Genomic DNA, 21,139 nt, shown 5'->3' with positions numbered 1-21,139 from the left:
CTCCTATCTGCCTTTTCTCTAAATGAAAAAACGAAAAACGCTGCAAGCTTTCCCCAAAAGGGAGTTGTCCCATCCCCCTTAACCGTCTGGGCTTTCCCTTTTCTCAACCTTTTCCAACTCCACCATATCCGTTCTCAGCTGAGGCGACCAGAACAGCAAGCGGGTATTCCTCTCTGTGTTGTTCAACTGCGTCTCTCCTTATCCCCCGACCGCCAGCGGAGCTTGAAAGAACCCCACGGGCAGAGACTCAGTGCAGAGACACTGCGGGCTGCCTCCTCACTTCTCAAGGCAAGAGCATTGGCTGAGTTCGTTCCCCAGCGTCGACGAATCAGAAATTCCAGAGGCGAGGCAGAAATTTCTTGCAGGCTTTTAATTCACAGGCATTGGCCAAGGGGCAGGGGACACACAGCTCTCCTGGTGCATGAAAACGGCCCTCCCCAGGCCACTCTGCCGGAACAAACTTAACCGTTCCCTGACGGAGAACACAGCTGTCAACACAGCTGAACACAACACACAGCTGCCAACTTTCCCCTTTTTTTAAGGGAAATTCCCTTATTCCAAATAGGATACCTCACAAGAAAAGGGGAAAGTTGACAGCTATGGGATAACATCCCCTGCGGGGGAAGCTCGGGACTCGATTCTGCACCCCAAAGGCGGTTCGAGGGGGCAGCCCCATGCCGTGGTACCCAAAAAGTGGCAAGTGGGACAATGCGGGCAGAACCAAAGCAGATGGCGCAAGACAAGGGAATTTCACCCATATTTCTCTTACTATGTGGTTCCTATGCTCTGCCGTTGCAAGAACGAATCCCCCAGAAGCTGTGGGGTCCTGCTCTGACCAGCCCCCAAAGTTTAGGGGCCTGACGGGAGCTGGAACCCAACACGTTGGCAATACCAGCCTTCAGAGTCATCGCAAACTTAGGCCGCCCTGCGAAGGGAGGGGAAGGAAGCTTGCGGGTCAAAGCTACCATCTCCTGCCACCATAAAACTCTCCTGGTTAAGGGCAAAGGTACCCCTTCTCCAGAGGGCTGACAAAGGTTCGGGGTGGCAAGCCAAGTACCCTTTGGGGGGGCACCAAATGACCTTAGCAGCACCAAGCCAGGAAAACGGCTTTCTTCTGTCGATTCTTCACCGTTTGGGCATTTGAAAAACAAACGAAAACAGTGGTTGTATAGAGGTAGCTGGTGCTGCTCAGAGTTCTGGGATGGAAAGGAGGAAAAGAAAACCTGATGGAGGCTTGGAGCAGAGAGACCGAATATGTTTTGCACGGTGCAAGAAATTCCTCCCCACCGTTTTTCACTCTGGAGGTAGCAGAGCCCGTTCCGAGCCGGGTTACGGGCGACGCAGGGCAGGGTCCCTGGAACAGCTTCTGACGGACCTTCCGGGGTCAGCTGAAAAAGTAGGTGGACTCTTTCACCTTTTCCAGGTCGAAGTCACCTGGAAGGGAAAGAAAGTGTGTAACGTTCAGAATAAAAGGAGAGGCCGGATTTACGTATAAGCTAAACAAGCTATAGATTAGGGCCCCATTCTCTTGGGGACCCCCCAAAAAATTAAAGGGAAAAAAAACCCCTGGATGTACATTTCCAAAATATAAGATTAAAGACAAATAAAATAAAACCTACATCCAGCAACAGTGTTTTGTGTTGGGTAGGCTCCTACGATGTAAGTCATGGGCCCCGCCTGCTAGCCTGCTCCCTAAAATATCACTGGTTTGCTCCTTTCTATATATAGGGTGCCTAGCTCCCGTTGCTCGGTCCCTGCTCCTGCCAACCCAGGAGTTCAAAAGCACATCAAAGTGCAAGTAGATAAATAGGTACCGCTCCAGCGGGAAGGTAAACGGTGTTTCCGTGCGCTGCTCTGGTTCGCCAGAAGCGGCTTAGTCCTGCTGGCCACATGACCCGGAAGCTGTACGCCGGCTCCCTCGGCCAATGAAGCGAGATGAGCGCCGCAACCCCAGAGTCGTCCACGACTGGACCTAATGGTCAGGGGTCCCTTTACCTTTACCTTACATTCTGCATGGACTGGTTGCATGGCAATATGTAGAAATGGCTTGAGTTACCTATTAGGTCCATCAATTACCATGTAGCATATATTCAACACAAAAAAAACAAAGGCAATTTGTTGTTGACAAAGGACAGCTGGACATAGAAAGGGCCCCATTACCTTCAGTAGTTCAGGGCTTCATCAAACTGAAATCCGAGCCTGATCCTGCCCTCCCACGGCGGAAAACTGACCTGAGCACAAGAGCCCCAGAATCGGTTCCCTCCCTGCGAGAAGTGAGGTTACAGGGAACCAGGCAGAGGGCCTTCTCGGTGGTGGCACCCGCCCTGCGGAACGCCCTCCCACCAGGTGTCAAAGACATCTGACTTTGAGAAGACATCTGAAGGTAGAACTGTTTTGGGAAGTTTTTAATGTCTGATGTTTTATTGTGCTTTTAATATTCTGTGGGGAGCTGCCCAGAGTGGCTGGGGAAACCCAGCCAGCTGGGCTGGGTATAAGCAATAAATAATAACAATAGTTCTATTGGGATTGTAGTTCCATTTGTGTTTTACAAGCTGGTCTCTGACCATAATAAATTTCATAAAATAATAATAATAATAGTTGTCGTTGTTGTTATTTAGGCCTGGAAGGGGCGGGAAGCATTTTCTCAGCTTCAAAAGCAAATTGGAAATTTGAGGACGAAATTAATGGACTCTGCAGAATTGGACAAAATGACAGGAAGGATTCGAAACCTGCGGGACCAGAGATTAACAGAAGATTGGAAGAAGTATATGAATTATTTGAAGAGCAACTGTAATCAACAAATTACGCTAGACGTTTTGTAAGGAGAAATATACGAAGTGTTACAAAGAGATATTGGTTATGAGTTTGAAATGTAATAGGGAAGATAAGAAATGCATACTGAGAGACTAGATTGGAAAATTTTCAGACAGGATTGATGGAAGTCAAAAATTTGAATAAGATGCAAAAGTATGTTTACTTATTGTTGAAAATGATATGTTAAAAAAACTAATAAATATATATATATTAAGAAAGGAAATTTGAGGACGGAAGCAGAGAGAAGAGAAGGGAAGGGAAAGGAAGGGAAGAGACAAGACTCTGTAGAAACTGGGCAGCCAGCCACAAATCCCCTGAAGAGGGTTTGTGTACGACTACAGAGATGAACTGAGAGCAGCAACAGAACACCCCAGGGAGGAAGATGGAAGGAGGTGGAAACTGCCTTTGAAATAAAGCTTTAGACAGCGGCTTCCCACCTCCAGATCGGCAGATGGTGATGGGAGTCTTTGGCTACGATTCAGGTGAGGTTTCTTTGGGCAGGGGGGCCAGATAAGTATGCCCCTTCTGCAAAAACAACAACAACAAGAAGGCAGGACCAGAACGGTTAGTCTAAACCAGGGCTGCATTGGGAGCAAACCTGTGGATATTATACTTTGGAGGGAGGAAGGTCCCGGAAGACGCCGTGTGGGATCGGGCCCATTTAGTCTCACGTCCGAGGGTGGCGCTGTGGGTTAAACCACAGAGCCTAGGACTTGCCGATCAGGAGGTCGGCGGTTCGAATCCCCGCAATGACGGGGTGAGCTCCCATTGCTCGGTCCCTGCTCCTGCCAACCTAGCAGTTCGAAAGCACGTCAAAGTGCAAGTAGATCAATAGGTACCGCTCTGGCGGGAAGATCAACGGCGTTTCCGTGTGCTGCTCTGGTTCGCCAGAAGCGGCTTAGTCCTGCTGGCCACATGACCCGGAAGCTGTACGTCGGCTCCCTCGGCCAGTAAAGCAAGATGAGCGCCGCAACCCCAGAGTCGGCCACGACTGGACTTAATGGTCAGGGGTCCCTTTAATTTACCTTACCTGTTCTCACAGCAGCCGACTGGGTGGCAGGGAGTTCTGCAGCTAAACGGACCTGTCCTGGACCTTCCGACGTCCAGGTTCAGATCCAGTGTCAGGGTGACACACGGAACTTTTTACAAACTTCCGCCCCGCGTCCCCTCGCTTGCCTGAAAGTTCCCAGACACAGCAACCTCTCCTCGTTGGGTGCGACAGGGAGACACGCAACACACGGCGATGCTACAAACATGAGGACTAGGAACCTGGCTTTGGTTCAAGCCAGTTGCCGGTCCCCTGCAGTTTGGAGCTAAAAGGCCAATTCCACGTGGAAGGCCACGTAGGGGGTGAGAAAGGCTAGGAGCCCCCCATGTGAATCTTGGTCCAAGCTGCGAAATCAGAGAAAGCAGGAATTGCGATATTGGCTGGGATGTGAAGCTGATGAGCCCGAGGTGAGTGAAATGTTAAAAACCGCCCCATGAAACACAGAGGATGGCTACCATTTGGACTACTGCAATGCGCTCTACGTGGGGCTACCTTTGAAGGCAACCCGGAAACTGCATTTAATCCAGAATGCGGCGGCTAGACTGGTGACTGGGGGCGGCCGCCGGGACCACATATCACCGGTCTTGAAAGACCTACATTGGCTCCCAGTATGTTACTGAGCACAATTCAAAGTGTTGGTGCTGACCTTGAAAGCCCTAAACGGCCCAGTATCCCTGAAGGAGCGTCTCCACCCCCATCGTCCAGCCCAGACACTGAGATCCAGTGCCGAGGGCCTTCTGGCGGTTCCCTCCTTACAAGAAGTGAGGTTACAGGGAACCAGGCAGAGGGCCTTCTCGGTAGTGGCACCTGCCCTTCAAATGTGAAGGAAATAAGCAGCTATCTTCTTTTTAAAAGACATCTGAAGGCAGCCCTGTTTAGGGAAGTTTTTAATATTTAACGCTGTATTGTTTTTAACACTTGATTGGAAGCCGCCCAGAGTGGCTGGGGAAACTCAGCCAGATGGGCGGGGTATAAATAATAAATTATTATTATTATTATTATTATTATTATTATTATTATTATTATTATTAAAGAGTTTGGCACGCGCGGCAGAATGCCAACAGCGGTTTTTTTACGCTAATCGGGCCTTGCCTGGATCCTGGCAACTACACACCAGACGCGATTCTCTCTCGTTACCAACAAACAGATGAGCCAAACAGAGAGTCGGCTGGAAGCCGAAATGAAGAGGCTTAAAAGATAAGATTAGGAAGAGTTCAGCATGGCTGGGAAGTGAGGCGATGAAGGAGGAGGGTGGAGAATTAGGCAACGCATGGGGCAGCGTTGACTGGAAGAAGCCGTCGAGACCACGTAACACAGGTCCTGAAAGACCTACACTGGCTCCCAGTACGTTTCCGAGCACAATTCAAAGTGTTGGTGCTGACCTTGAAAGCCCTAAACGACCCAGTATCCCTGGAGGAGCGTCTCCACCCGCATCGTCTAGCCCAGACACTGAGGTCCAGCTCCGAGGGCCTTCTGGCGGTTCCCTCCCTGCGAGAAGCCAAGTTACAGGGAACCAGGCAGAGGGCCTTCTCGGTGGTGGCACCCGCCCTGTGGAACGCCCTCCCTGCAGATGTCAAAGAGAACAACAACTACCAGACTTTTAGAAGACATCTAAAGGAAGCCCTGTTTCGGGAAGCTTTTAATGTTTGATGTATTACTGTATTTTGATGTTTGGTTGGAGGCTGCCCAAAGTGGCTGGGGAAGCCCAGCCAGATGGGCGAGGTATGTATGTATGTATGTATGTATGTATAAATAAATAAATTATTATTATTATTATTATTATTATTATTATTATTATTATTATTTTTCTGGAAATGTTTTCCCCCTGCCCAATTGCTGTGTCCCCATAAATGGGGTGCTTTTCAGAGACCCCTACGCCCCAGGGCCCGCGATTCACATCAGCCAGGAACCGGGCGCTGCGAAAATCAGCTTCATGGTGAACTTGACGTTTTTGCTCCCCCTGAAAACTCCTCTTCTTATAGCTACTTCCACGCCAAACCACGATGCCACCTTTAAACAGGCTCCCCCCGCTAGATAATTCTGGGAACTGTAGTTTGCTCGGGGTTAGAGTCCCCTATTCCCCACCCCCTCGCAGGGCTATAATTCCCAGAGCAGTTTTACAATCAACTGCTCTTTCCCTGGGAACTGTAGTTCTGGGAGGAACCATGGCTTTTTAAGGCAGCACCATCGTGCTTGAAATGGATGGTGTAAATGTGGCCAAAGAAATATCAACAACCTCAGATCTGCAGATGACACAATCTTGATGGCAGAAAGTGAGGAGGAATTAAATAACCTTTTATTGAGGGTGAAAGAGGAGAGCGCAAAATATGGTCTGAAGCTCAACATCAAAAAAACGAAGATCATGGCCACTGGGCCCATCACCTCCTGGCAAATAGAAAGAGATGAAATGGAGGCAGTGAGAGATTTTACTTTCTTGGGCTCCATGATCACTGCAGATGGTGACAGCAGCCACGAAATTAAAAGACGCCTGCTTCTTGGGAGAAAAGAAATGACAAACCTGGACAGCATCTTAAAAAGCAGAAACATCACCTTGCCAACAAAAGTCCGTATAGTTCAAGCTATGGTTTTCCCAGTAGTGATGTTTGGAAGTGAGAGCTGGACCATCAAGAAGGCTGATCGCCGAAGAATTGATGCTTTTGAATTCTGGTGCTGGAGGAGACTCTTGAGAGTCCCATGGACTGCAAGAAGATCCAACCTCTCCATTCGGAAGGAAATCAGCCCTGAGTGCTCACTGAAAGGACAGATCCTGAAGCTGAGGCTCCAAGACCTTGGCCCCCTCAGGAGAAGAGAAGACTCCCTGGAGAAGACCCTGATGCTGGGAAAGATGGAGGGCACAAGGAGAAGGGGACGACAGAGGACAAGATGGTGGGACAGTGTTCTCGAAGCTGCTAATATGAGTTTGATCAAACTGCGGGAGGCAGTGGAAGACAGGAGGGCCTGCCAGGGGGTCACGAAGAGGCGGACACGACTAAATGACTAAACAACAACAACAACAAGGCACCTCTCTTTATCTCAACTGGCAGGGAGTTCCAAAGGTTCTGCGACGCTAAATGACCGAGTTGTTCTAAAGTTGGTTTTCAAAAGAAATTTCAGTGGTATTAGTATTTATAGGTATTTGTACAGTCTGGGTTCCTTCGGAGGCAGGTCCAGGGAAGAAATCTAAGGAATATACCGTGGGATAGGCCCTGGCATGGATTGTCAGCTGACGGTTGGCTCTCCCAGCCCCCCAGCCCCCAAAATAAATATGCTATGTGCTCGTACCTTTTTTAGGGATGCTAGACAGAAGCTGAAACAGCCTCTGGTACTCATTCGCCTTCTTATCCTTCCACTCAACCCTAGAGAAGGAAAATATTATTTTCTGTAATAAAGGTGTCACCCAAATAATAATTAAACATCTTTGTAGGAAAAAACATCAAGGAAACCTTCTTTGCTTTCCCCCGCTGCCATCCCTGACTTAAGGCTTACAAACACAATCCTATATGCCTCCAGGAGGCTGTCTCCAATACTGTATGACCTTGGGAACTACCTGCCACTACAAACCAGGCAGGCACTATCCGTATTTTCTTTTCGGCATCCTCTGTCCTCATGGAGGCACAGGTCAGTTTTGTGTCCAGGGCAGCTATCTCCCAGCTCCATCTGGTATGCAGGATGAGACCCTTCCAGCCCGCAGACTGTCTTGCCAGAGTGGTGCATGCTCTGGTTATCTCCTGCTTGGACTACTGCAATGCGCTCTACATGGGGCTACCTTTGAAGGTGATCCAGAAACTACAATTAATCCAGAATGCGGCAGCTAGACTGGGGACTGGGAGCGGCCGCCGAGACCACATAACACCGGTCCTGAAAGACCTACGTTGGCTCCCAGGAAATAAGCAGCTATCCTATCTTTAAAAGACATCTGAAGGCAGCCCTGTTCAGGGAAGTTTTTAATATTTAACACTGTACTGTTTTTAACACTTGATTGGGAGCCGCCCAGAGTGGCTGGGGAAATTTATATTATTATAAATAATAAATTATTATTATTATTATTATTATTATTATTATTATTATTATTATTATGTGACACACACTTACTGAACGTGGGAACAGTATTTCTGCAGCATGAACTGGGAGAGTTCCTCTAGGATGGGGTGCTTGTGGAGCTGTACAAATTGTTCGCGGCAGACCTGAAACGCAATGGAGGGAAGCAATCACCACCGTTGTCCGAAATGCTAGGACTCGCGGGCGCCCGGCAAAGCCAAACGTCAAGAGATTCGGGACAGGTTAAAAGAAGGGCTCCTTCGTTAAACTGTGGAACTCGCTCTCGCAGGAGGCAGAGAAAACCGCCCACTTGGATGGCTTTAAAAAAAGATGAATTTGTGGCTAAGCTCTGCCTCCATAGTAGAAGTACAGTGGTACCTTGGTTCTCAAACTTAATCCGTTCTGGAAGTCCGTTCCAAAACCAAAGCGTTCCAAAACCAAGGCGTGCATCATTTTTATATTTTGTTGGAAGCCACCCATAGGCGGGGTATAAATAATATTTTTTATATTATTATTATTATTATTATTATTATTATTATTATTATTATTATTATTATTATTATTATTATTATTTTCCCATAGAAAGTAATGCAGAACGGAGTAATCCATTCCAGACTTTTAAAAACAACCCCTAAAACAGCAATTTAACATGATTTTTACTATCTAACGAGACCACTGAGCTCCCAGTATGTTTCCAAGCACAATTCACAGTGTTGTTGTTGACCTTTAAAGCCCTAAACGGCCTCAAAGGCCCAGTATCCCTGAAGGAGCGTCTCCACCCCCATCGTCCAGCCCAGATACTGAGGTCCAGCTCCGAGGGTCTCCTGGCGGTTCCCTCCCTGCGAGAAGCAAAGCTACAGGGTGCCAGGCAGAGGGCCTTCTCGGTGGTGGCGCCCCCCCTGTGGAACACCCTCCCTTCAGATGTGAAGGAAATAAGTAGCTATCCTATCTTTAAAAGACATCTGAAGGCAGCCCTGTTCAGGGAAGTTTTTAATGTGTGACATTTTAATGTATTTTTAATCTTTGTTGGAAGCCGCCCAGAGTGGCTGGGGAAACCCAGCCAGATGGAAGGGGTACTAATAATAAATTATTATTACTATTAGCCAGCAGCCTAGTTTGTCGGCTACCTGTCATGGATGCTCCAACTGAGATTCCTGCAACGCGGGGTTGGACTAGATGACCTGGGGAGGCCCATTCCGACTCCAGCATTCTACGTTTCTGTGACTGGGTGGGCTCCCGTCGGCCGGATCCAGCTAGAGCTCTTCTTACATTCCTATCCTCATTGCTACTTGCCAGGGTAAACGTCACGTTTTTCCTGGCGAAGGGGGCTTCTCAGATGGGTAAAGGTAAAGGTACCCCTGCCCGTTTGGGCCAGTCTTGCCAGACTCTAGGGTTGTGTGCTCATCTCACTCTATAGGCCGGGACCCAGCGCTGTCCGCAGACACTTCCGGGTCACGTGGCCAGCGTGACAAACTGCATCTGCCGAGCCAGCACAGCACACGGAACGCCGTTTACCTTCCCGCTGCTAAGTGGTCCCTATTTATCTACTTGCACCCGGAGGTGCTTTCGAACTGCTAGGTTTGCAGGCGCTGGGACCGAACGATGGGAGCGCACCCCGCCGCGGGGATTCGAACCGCCGACCATGCGATCGGCAAGTCCTAGGCGCTGAGGTTTTACCCACAGCGCCACCCGCGTCCCTGACGCTTTTCAGATAAGCCGGTTCAAAACCCCGGCCAGGTTTTGCTGTGGGTCAGGGCTGAGATCTGGGGCGGCAGCGGAGGTGAGGGAGACCAGCTTACCCGATTCATGATGTCGACTGTGAGCGCATGAGTCCAGTAGCAATCGTGCACCGAGACAAAGGTCAGCCCCTCCCTAGGAAACACCAAAAAGTCAAGATGCGCAACGGCTGAGGTGTCAAGGCTTTCCTGTTTAGATAAGCCCACTCAGGTGCTGAGATATACCAATGTGAAATAAATACCGTATTTTTTGCTCTATAAGACTCCCTTTTTCCCTCCTAAAAAGTAAGGGGAAATGTGTGTGCGTCTTATGGAGCGAATGCAGGCTGCGCAGCTATCCCAGAAGCCAGAACAGCAAGAGGGATTGCTGCTTTCACTGCGCAGCGATCCCTCTTGCTGTTCTGGCTTCCGTGATTCAGAATATTTTTTCTCTCGTTTTCCTCCTCCAAAAACTAGGTGCGTCTTGTGGTCTGGTGCGTCTTACAGAGCGAAAAATACGGTATATTTTTGTATACTGTTTCCGGGTCACCTTCAAAGGTAGCCCCACGGAGAGCGCATGGCAGTAGTCCGAGCGGGAGATAACCAGAGCGTGCACCACTCTGGCGAATAAAGGCTCGGGGGGCGGGCGGGGAGCCTTCCCCTGCCCGAGGGCCGCATTCACTTCAGGGCAAGTTCCAAGGGGCCGCATAATAGCGGTGGGGCGGGGCCAGAGGCCAAAATAGGCGGAGCAATGAATGTTAAGTCGTAGCTTGGGACAAGAAAATCCGGCCACCTCCAGGATTATTTAATCATTTAAATATAAATACCATATTTTTTCGCTCTATAGGACGCACCCTTTCCCCCCTCCAAAAATGAAAGGGAAATGTGTGTGCGTCCTATGGAGCGAATGCAGGCTTTTGCTGAAGCCTGGAGAGCGAGAGGGGTCGGTGCGTACCGACCCCTCTCGCTCTCCAGGCTTCAGGTAGCTATCCGCAAGCCTTCAGAGCTCGGCGGGGGTGCCTGCCGCACTCTGAAGGCTTGTGGATAGCAGCCTGAAGCCCGCGGAGCGCTGCACAGCGCACCCTGGACTTCGGGCAGATATCCGCACGCCTTGGGAGCCTGGTTTGTAGGCTGGCAGTGGGGAAAGCAGCACTCCCACCCCCCGCCAGCCCCACAGAGCAGGTCAAAAGGATCCCGCTGGGCTCCGGAGTTTTCGGGTGAACACACCTTGAACGAACAGAACAGAACAGAATGCACCTTGTTTTAGAGTGGGAGAACAAGAAAAAAAAATCCTGTTCTCCCCCTCCTATGGTCCGGTGCGTCCAATAGAGCGAAAAATACGGTGATTTTTTAAGAAAGACAGGAAAAGAGGAAGAGGCAGTCCGGCAAGTGAAAACCCGTCTGCTCCCTGACCGTCTCCTGAGACACGGTCTCCCAGAACCTGGACCCCTAGAATCTCCAGATTAGGAGAGAGTCTGTGCCTGCAGAGATGCTGCCAACCAGTGCTGGCAGTGCTGGTCTAGATGGGAGCAGTGGCTGAACACTGCATAAGGCAGTTTCTGACGTCCTTTGACTGTGACCAGGGGCTGCCGTCAGCCTGGTAAAAGGAAAAACCGTTCTCCAAAATAAAAACAGATTGGGAGGAGGGTAAAGGAGGGACGACCGCTCCCTGTGGTCAAGGGCTCTGTTTGCATCTACCGTATTTTTCGCTCTATGAGACGCACCAGACCACAAGACGCACCTAGTTTTTGGAGGAGGAAAACAAGAAAAAAAAAATTCTGAATCTCAGGAGCCAGAACAGCAAGAGGGATCGCTGCGCAGCGAAAGCAGCAACCCCTCTTGCTGTTCTGGCTTCTGGGATAGCTGCGCAGCCTGCATTCACTCCATAAGACGCACACACATTCCCCCTTACTTTTTAGGAGGGGAAAAATGAGTCATATAGAGCAAAAAAATACGGTAATCCCCGGGCTGGGAGCACCACCCAGTGGCGTTAGAGCAAAGAGCAAGAAAAGGAGCGGCTCTGAGCTAGCTACTTCCCTAAAAGCCATGCCCAGTGTATGCTGACGGGCTTCGCAAGTTGGATTATTTACGCCCCAATACGGCCCCAAACCCCTGGGATGGATCAGGGCCACCGCCTTTCTCGTGCTTCGAATCCGGTGACTCGGGTCCTGCCCTCCGGAGCAGAAGGAAACAAGGGACAGCTCCGTCGGGAACAGAATGAGACACTCAACATCCGGGTTGCGAGTTCGAATCCTACGTTGGGCGAAAGATTCCTGCATTGCACAGGGTTGGGATAGATATTGCTTGGGTCCCTTCCAACCTTAATGCTGAAATGGCAAAATCAACTGAGAAGCTCAAGGAACCAAGAGGACATGAACTTTTTTTAAAAAAATGGGAAAAATTTATTTAGGAGACCATTGTGAGCGGATGAAAACACGAGCAGGATTTTAACCACACTTGCAACAAAAACTGTGGACAGCTTCGATGGATAAAAAATGTGGATAATGGACTGATATAATATTGACATTAGGACCCATAGAGGGGAAAGTCTTGAGATTCAAAGCAATCTCTCCATCTGGATTTTTAATTGACTTGGTTATAACTTTATGTTTTCTAAAATCAAATACCGTACTTTTTGCTCTGTAAGACTCACTTTTTCCCTCCTAAAAAGTAAGGGGAAATGTGTGTGCGTCTTATGGAGCAAATGCAGGCTGCGCAGCTATCCCAGAAGCCAGAACAGCAAGAGGGATTGCTGCTTTCGCTGCGCAGCGATCCCTCTTGCTGTTCTGGCTTCTGAGATTCAGAATATTTTTTTCTTGTTTTCCTCCTCCAAAAACTAGGTGCGTCTTGTGGCCTGGTGCGTCTTATATAGCGAAAAATACGGTAGACTAAATAAGTAATAAATTGGGAAGTGCCTGTAGCATGTAAAGCAAACTACGACAACGAATTCGTCAGAATAACTAACACAACTTTGGCGTTGCAGAAAGTTGCTGTCACTCTGTTGGCTGATTTCCCCGTTAACGCCGTTTGGGGAAAGGGAGCGCTGCACCCCGTTTTTAGCCGCCTGGGGGAAGGAGCGCCCCAAAAGCGTCTCAGAACACAAAAAGGAACCCCTTACCTGTGACAGTGCAAAGCTGTTAGCATCATGTGTGTGGAATCCAGGGAATGGATGAAGTTCGGGGGGAAAGCGTTCTTCTGCTTCACCGTGTCGGGCTTCCTGCAGGGAAATCGAGGCAAGAGAGGGCGTTTCGGCAGGAGGGCAGAGTCGCTATTGTGCTCAGTTCCCACTTGCGGGCTTCCTGCGGATGCCCTGGGTGATTTCCGGCACTGCACGATGTTCAGCTGTCTCCCAGCTCTATCTGGTATGCAGGATGAGACCCTACCTGCCCGCAGACTGTCTTGCCAGAGTGCTCCATGCTCTGGTTATCTCCCGCTTGGACTACTGCCATGCACTCTACGTGGGGCTACCTTTGAAGGTGACCCAGAAATTACAACTAATCCCAAATGAGGCAGCTAGACTGGTGACTGGGAGTGGCTGCCAGGACCACATAACACCAGTCCTGAGAGATCTGCATTGGCTCCCAGGACGTTTCCGAGCACAATTCAAAGTGTTGGGGCTGATCTTGAAAGCCCTAAACAGCCCAGTATCCCTGAAGGAGTGTCTCCACCCCCATCGTTCATCCCAGACACGGAGGTCCAGCTCCAAGGGCCTTCTTGCAGTTGCCTCCCTGTGAGATGTGAGGTTACAGGGAACCAGGCAGAGGGCCTTCTCAGGGGTGGCTGAGGTACTCCCATTTTCCTACTCATGTTGAAATACTGCCCCTCAATGAAGCCAAGCTTAATTCACCAAAAATTATGCATACCCCTGCGTCCCCCCCAGAAAAAAAAGGACTGATGGTGATGATTATTAGTTACGTGTGCATCCTAGCAAGCAACCTCTCTAGCAGTATTCCGCTCCCGGCTCCCGAGATTCCTGCATTGCAGGGGGTTGGGCTGGATGACCTCTGGGTTCCCCTCCCAAGTTGAGGGAGCCCCTTCCAAGATGTTGCTTGCTTGGACACACGCATATCACATCCCACAACACCGGGAGGAGCCATCCCGGAACGGGCATTCTCCGCCCGCTCTCACACCACAGCTGTCAACTTACAGATTTGAAAATAAGGGACCAGCAGACTCAAAAATAAGGGATCAGCAGCCAAAATAAGGGATTTTCCAAGCACAGGTATGTTTGACTTCTGAGCCCCTCCGAGCCAAAGGCAGAAAGCCCAGCCAGCAGCCAAACGAAGCCTCAAGCGGTGGTTCCCACAGCGCAGCAACCCGGCAAAGGGGATGCAGCAAGGAAAACCACCGTCACCTCTCCGCTGGGAAGCGCTGAGCAAAGACGAGTCCCCAGGCAACACGGCCAATTTGATGGGCACAAGGCATGCAAGCTCCACCCCCCAGTCGTTCTAGACTCCTTATTGGGTGAGCAACACAGCCAAGCAACACAGTTGGAGCCTCCCTCCTCCCTGGCCTGGCCGGCAGGGAGGGAGGGAGAGGAGCTGCTTCCCTTGAAACCCAGGAAATTTAAGGGACATCATCAATAAGGGACAGCAGCGGGACACAGCGCTGGGATAAGGGACTTTCCCGTCAAATAAGGGACGGTTGACAGCTATGTCTCACACCCACAAGAGGGGGCGCTTCTTACAAGAGGGCAGCACCCTAAGAAGGGAGAAAAGATGCGCTTTCCCCTTCAACATTCCTGCTCTGGCCACCGGCAAAATTTTAGCCCGGCTCTCAAATCAGTTTGGACTCGTTTCATCAGATCAGCAAAGCCCTTTTTGAGCCAGGAAGGTAAAACCTGGAGCCCCTCTGCCAAACCACCAAGATGAGATACTCACTGGGTGATGTCATGTCGCGACCTGAGATGGACCGACTGAATGGTGCTGTTAACCTTGGGGAAAGCAGAGGGGGAAAAAGGAGAAATAAGTACAGGTTGGCGCATCGTCTTCGCAAGGAGAGGAAGGAAACTGGAGCAGCCTTCGGTCTCATTGCAAATTTGGAGGGACAGCAGGGGTTCAGAGTGGTTCAAAACCCTGTGAAGGAAGGTTAGCAGACGTCCCCGTTTCCCAGAGACGGTCTCCAGATTTACAAATCAGTCAGCGGTTCGAATCCCCGCGACGGACTGATCTCCCGTCGCTCAGTCCCTGCTCCTGCCAACCTAGCAGTTCAAAAGCACATCAAAATACAAGTAGATAAATAGGTACCACTCCAGTGGGAAGATAAACGGCGTTTCCGTGTGCTGCTCTGGTTCGCCAGAAGCGGCTTAGTCCTGCTGGCCACATGACCCGGAAGCTGTACGCTGGCTCCCTCGGCCCATAAAGCGGGATGAGCGCCGCAACCCCAGAGTCGGCCACGACCGGACCTAATGGTCAGGGGTCCCTTTACCTTTTTTTTTAACCCCTGACAAAATGCATCCGCATCAACAGAAGTTGAAAAGTGTTGCTGGATTCACTGAAAAAAATCTGGTAACCTTACTGTGAAGTCAACTGGGCAAATCTGCGGCCACCACTCTCTCTGCTAATCCAGAATGCGTCAGCTAGACTGATGACTGGGAGCGGCCGCCGAGACCATGTAACACCGGTCCTGAAAGACCTACGTTGGCTCCCAGGATGTTTCCGAACACAATTCAAAGTGTTAGTGCTGACCTTTAAAGCCCTAAATGGCCCAGTATCCCTGAAGGAGCGTCTCCACCCCCATCGTTCAGCCCGGACACTGAGGTCCAGCTCTGAGGGCCTTCTGGCGGTTCCCTCCCTGCGAGAAGTGAGGTTGCAGGGAACCAGGCAGAGGGCCTTCTCGGTGGTGGCACCCTCCCTGCAGATGTCAAGGAAATAAACAACTATCTTTACTTTTATAAGACATCTGAAGGCAGCCCTGTTCAGGGAAGTTTTTAATGTTTGATGTTTTATTCTGTTTTTAATATTCTGTTGGGAGCTGCCCAGAGTGGCTGGGGAGTCCCGGTCAAATGAACAGGGTATAAGTAATAAATCATCATTATCATTATCATTATCATTATCATCATCATCATACAGATGGGTAAGGTATAAATATTATATTATATTATATTATTATATTATATTATATTATATTATATTATATTATATTATAATATTAAGAGTGGTACCTCGGGTTAAGTACTTAATTCGTTCCGGAGGTCCGTTCTTAACTTGAAACTGTTCTTAACCTGAAGCACCATTTTAGCTAATGGGGCCTCCCGCTGCCGCCGTGCCACCGGAGCACGATTTCTGTTCTCATCCTGAAGCAAAGTTCTTAACCTGAAGCACTATTTCTGGGTTAGCGGAGCCTGTAACCTGAAGCGTATGTAACCTGAAGCGTATGTAACCCGAGGTACTACTGTATATTATTATATTATATTATATTATATTATATTATATTATATTATATTATATTTCCCTCAGACTAGCCTACCCTGCAGGGACATCGTCCCAGTAACATGTGTCATAGAGTTCCATGCCTGCCACAACTCTGAGGTCAGGAAATCAGGGCTGCAACTAATGAATGAAGCTTTCTTGCTTATTATGATTATTAAAAATGAAAAGCTTCTGTATCCGGTGCGAAGTCCTACTCAAGAGTAGAACCACTGAAGCTGCTTAGACACGACAAGGAAGCTTCTTAGAGGGCCTCTTAAAATTAGCAGTAGATATTTTATCCCTCGGAGGAGGGATGATAAAAACCACATTTATTTATTTATATTTTTTCGGGGGGAGGGAGAGGAAAAAGGGGAGTTCGGTGCGCTCTGCCTTCCCCAGGCAGACCCATCGGTGAGGGCGGTGATCGCCTGGTTATTCCTGGCAAATGTCACCTTGACTCTTCCACGCACACCCCCCCCCTTTCCTTTCGGCTGACTCACACCCCTCTGCCTGCTGAGTCATGCTTAGCCACTGCAAAAAGCTGAGTCACTGCTCTGCCTGTCCTCAGTGACTTTGATTTGCAGAGCTGCCCTTTTAAAATGTGGGGTTTCCCCCCCCCCTCGTGTGTGTGTGTGTGTGTGTGTGTGTGTGTGTGTGTGTGTGTGTTATTGGGTTGTTGTTTTTATTCGAATTATGTGTTTTGGTGGTTTTATATTTTGATTTTGTCAATGGAGTTTTATATGCCTGTTGCCTTTTTAGAGACATCACCTTGCCAACAAAGATCCGTATAATAAAAGCTAAGGTTTTCCCAATAGTGATGTATGGAAGAGAGAGCGGGACCATAAAGAAGGCTGATTGCCGAAGAATGGATGCTTTTGAATTCTGGTGCTGGAGGAGACTCTTGAGAGTCCCGTGGACTGCAAGAAGATCAAACCTCTCTATTCGGAAGGAAATCAGCCCTGAGTGCTCACTGGAAGGACAGATCCTGAAGCTGAGGCTCCAAGACTTTGGCCACCTCATGAGAAGAGAAGACTCCCTGGAAAAGACCCTGATGTTGGGAAAGATGGAGGGCGCAAGGAGAAGGGGACGGCAGAGGACGAGATGGTGGGACAGTGTTCTCGAAGCTACCAGCATGAGTTTGGCCAAACTGCGGGAGGCAGTGGAAGACAGGAGGGCCTGGCGTGCTCTGGTCCAGGGGGTCACAAAGAGGCGGACACGACTAAACGACTAAACAACAACAACAACAACATTTGCATTCGTGAGAGAAAAACAGTGCGACATGCTTGTGCGAGGCAGAGAGCACTTGCCCATGTGTGTGTGAGATAGCATGTGTTTGCGCATAGGAAGTCGAAGCCAACTTGCCTCTTTCGCTCAAACACGCAAGTACACATGCTCAAATGCAGACAAACAGGCACACACACACTATTTGTGTATTTTGTGCGTGTGTCCATTTGCGTGTGAATGCACCCTCTCTGCCTCACACACAAAGGCACACACGCACTTATCTGTGTGCAAGAGCACTCGTGCGTCTGTCTGGCAGGAAAAGCTCCCTCAAACACACACAAGTTCAGTGGTACCTCGGGTTAAGTACTTAATTTGTTCTGGAGGTCCGTACTTAACCTGAAACTGTTCTTTACCTGAAGCACCACTTTAGCTAATGGGGCCTCCTGCTGCTGCCGCCACGCCGCCGGAACGCGATTTCTGTTCTCATCCTGAAGCAAAGTTCTTAATCTGAAGCACTATTTCTGGGTTAGCAGAGTCTGTAACCTGAAGCGTATGTAACCTGAAGCATATGTAACCCGAGGTACCACTGTAGACACAAACTCTCTCTAACACACAGCGAGACAAACCACTAGATTCACAAAATGTTTAGAGGTATGCATTTCCTGCGTCCCCCCAGAAAAAAAAGCACTGGGTAAAAAGGTAAAGGCAAAGGACCCCTGGACGGTTAAGTCCAGTCAAAGGTGACTATGGGTTTGCGGCGCTCATCTCGCTTTACTGGCCGAGGGAGCTGGTGTTTGTCCACAGACAGCTTCCCGGGTCATGTGGCCAGTGGGACTAAGCTGCTTCTGGCACAACGGGACACCGTGACGGAAACCAGAGCACACGGAAATGCCGTTTAGCTTCCCGCCGGAGTGGTACCTATTTATCTACTTGCGCTGGTGTGCTTTTGAACTGCTAGCTTGGCAGGAGTTGGGACCGAGCAACGGGAGCTCACTCCGTCGTGGGGATTTGAACCGCCGACCTTCTGATCGGCAAGCCCAAGAGGCTCAGTGGTTTAGACCACAGCGCCACCCACATCTTTAGAATAGGTCAGAGGCTCAGTTTGCAATAACAAGAGACTTAGTGGTTTTAGAGGGACGGGGTGGCGCTGTGGGTTAAACCACAGAGCTTAGGACTCGCCGATCGGAAGGTAGGCAGTTCGAATCCCCATGACAGGGTGAGCTCCTGTTGCTTGGTCCCAGCTCCTGCACACCTAGCTGTTCGAAAGCCCATCAAAGTGCAAGTAGTTCAATAGTTCCCGCTCTGGCGGGAAGGTAAACGGCGTTTCCGTGCGCTGCTCTGGTTTGTCAGAAGCGGCTTAGTCCTGCTGGCCACATGACCCGGAAGCTGTACGCCGGCTCCCTCGGCCAGTAAAGCGAGATGAGCGCCACAACCCCAGAGTCGGCCACGACTGGACCTAATGGTCAGGGGTCCCTTTACCCTTTACCGTGGATTTAGACCACAGCGACACCCGCGTCCCCATGCGCCCGCATGTTCCCGTTTTGGCTTACTAGTGTGGTCTTCGAGCGATGGTACGGCTGGACGATGGGCAGCCCTAGTGGAGTCATCCACTCTACCGTCCGGCCCGACTTGGCAATGCACCGGGCGCTTTCGGTCAGCCAGCCCTGTGGGGGGGAGAAAGGCAATGAGCAATGTGGTTCCCGTGGGGTGGGCACCCCAGTTCCAGATACAGGCAAGCTGTAAGGCCACTGGTTCCCGCCCACCACAACTCTCCCTGGGAGCATCTCTGTGCTCTGTTTACCTCGCTGCCCATCCCCACATTTTCCCACCCTTCTCTTCCTCCTGAAACCTCCTTGCACCCTTTGCTGTGTAGCCCTAAGACAGGGGTCAGCAAGGTCTACCTCGCCTGGGCCGGTTCACTCCAGCGGAGAGTGGGCCAGGTCGTGCAAGCACATGAGAGTGTGCAGCAGTGGTGTTGGTGTCTGTGCACATGATTTTCAGCGTCTGAGCCATAGCTGTCAACTTACAGATCTGAAAATAAGGGACCAGCAGCCTCGAAAATAAGGGACCAGCAGTCAAAATAAGGGATTTTGGCTTAGCTTATACAGAAATCCGCCACTGATGGAGCCATGCTGCTTTGGCTGCCACTGACTGTGTTTTGCAGGCGGTTGGACTAGATGATCCTAAGGGTCTGCAACTCCGACCAAAGAAGAGTGGCAGACAAAACTCATGAACGACGCCGGGATGGCAAAGCTTACAGACAGAATTAGAAACCAGGAAGAGGACCTCTTTAATAAAGAATGGGGAAAGTTTATCATTTATTTGAAAAGCTACATTGGTACGATTGACAGGAAACTAGTAAAATTATGGGTGGACAAATGATTTGTAAAAATAGAGTTATGAAAGGGATGCAGAGGGGGAAATCACTACGTTAAGATCCTGCACTGGTTGGAGGGGATGCTAAGCAGCACGTCGGGGTTGCCGTCGTCCTGGCGCGAGGAGTTCCATCGGCCCTTCCCTGGGAAAGAGACTCTTGCGCACGAGCCCGGCATGAGGCGGTTGCAGCCGCCTTTCTGCATCCCTCCCTATCCCCTCCTCTTCCTCCTCCCTCAGGCCGCATTTTGAACCGCCGTCGCCGCTGCCGCCTCCGGCTTCTCCTGGCAGCGTGGCGAAAGTCTCACAAGAGAGGGGCTGCCTGCCTGCCCGCCGCCACCTGTCTGCTCACAACGCGCCCCTGAGGGGGGAAAGGGAGAGACAGGGACGCGGCAACTCGCATGCGCGTGGCGGAGGACACGAGCCGGGCGAGCATGAAACCCGGGAAATTTAAGGGACATCATCAATAAGGGACAGCAGCGGGACACGGTGCTGGGATAAGGGAGTTTCCCGCCAAATAAGGGACGGTTGACAGCTATAGTCTGAGCATGCACAGGCGCAATTTTCAGCACCACAGAAGGGAGTTCCCGCACTGTGCTGTGCTGGTTTAGCGCAGGGCACCGGACTCACTGAGTGGGTGGCTCGGTTCGGGGGTGGCTTGTGGGCGGGTAAAATGACCCCCATGGGCTTCTTGTGACCCATGGGCCTTAGGTTGCTGACCCCTGCCCTACGACATATAGGTTCCCCGCACATATGCGCAATCGACTCAGCACATTGTGTACAGATATGAATAATAATAATAATAATTTATTATTTATACCCTGCCCATCTGGCTGGGTTCCCCCAGCGACTTTGGGCGGTTTCCAACAAAACACTAAAATACAATAGCCTATAAGCTTCCCTAAACAGGGCTGCCTTCAGATGTCTTCTAAAAGTTTGGTAGTTATTTTTCTCTTTGACATCTGGTGGGAGGGCGTTCCACAGGGCGGGTGCCACCACCCAGAAGGCCCTCTGCCTGGTTCCCTGTAACTTGGCTTCTCACAGTGAGGGAACCGCCAGAAGGCCCTCGGAGCTGGACCTCAGTGTCCGGGCTGAACGATGCGGGTGGAGACGCTCCTTCAGGTATACTGGACCGAGGCCGTTTAGGGCTTTCAAGGTCAGCACCAACACTTTGAATTGTGCTTGGAAACGTACTGGGAGCCAATGTAGGTCTTTCAGGACCGGTGTTATATGGTCTTGGCGGCCGCTCCCAGTCCCCAGTCTAGCTGCAGCATTCTGGATTAGTTGCAGTTTCCGGGTCACCTTCCAAGGTAGCCCCCCGGAGAGCGCATTGCAGTAGTCCAAGCGGGAGATAACCAGAGCATGTACCACTCTGGCCAGACAGTCTGCGGGCAGGGAGGGACTCATCCTGCGTACCAGATGGAGCTGATAAACAGCTGCCCTGGACTAATAATAATAATAATAATAATAATAATAATAATAATAATATTTCTACCCTGCCCATCTGGCTGGGTTTC

General features: G+C 50.2%; 1 protein-coding gene across 1 annotated transcript in view; it reads right to left on the bottom strand.

Moving 5' to 3' along the window:
• Positions 1–355: 355 nt before the first annotated feature.
• Positions 356–21,139, bottom strand: part of POLRMT (RNA polymerase mitochondrial) — a 44,419-nt gene continuing 23,635 nt past the window's right edge. Inside the window, exons 15-21 of the mRNA XM_083720200.1 lie at positions 18,800–18,913; positions 14,496–14,548; positions 12,734–12,832; positions 9,700–9,772; positions 7,955–8,046; positions 7,145–7,218; positions 356–1,434 (exon numbers count right to left, since the gene is read on the bottom strand). Of these exons, the coding sequence (XP_083576326.1) occupies positions 1,385–1,434; positions 7,145–7,218; positions 7,955–8,046; positions 9,700–9,772; positions 12,734–12,832; positions 14,496–14,548; positions 18,800–18,913 (555 nt within the window). The 3' untranslated portion in view covers positions 356–1,384. The remainder of the gene's footprint in view (positions 1,435–7,144; positions 7,219–7,954; positions 8,047–9,699; positions 9,773–12,733; positions 12,833–14,495; positions 14,549–18,799; positions 18,914–21,139) is intronic.

The sequence above is a fragment of the Podarcis gaigeae genome (genome assembly GCF_964106915.1).
Source record: "Podarcis gaigeae genome assembly, chromosome: 18".
Classification (NCBI taxonomy): Eukaryota; Metazoa; Chordata; class Lepidosauria; order Squamata; family Lacertidae; genus Podarcis; species Podarcis gaigeae.
Note: the sequence above shows the minus strand (reverse complement) of the source record. Positions and strands in the feature narration are given on the sequence as shown.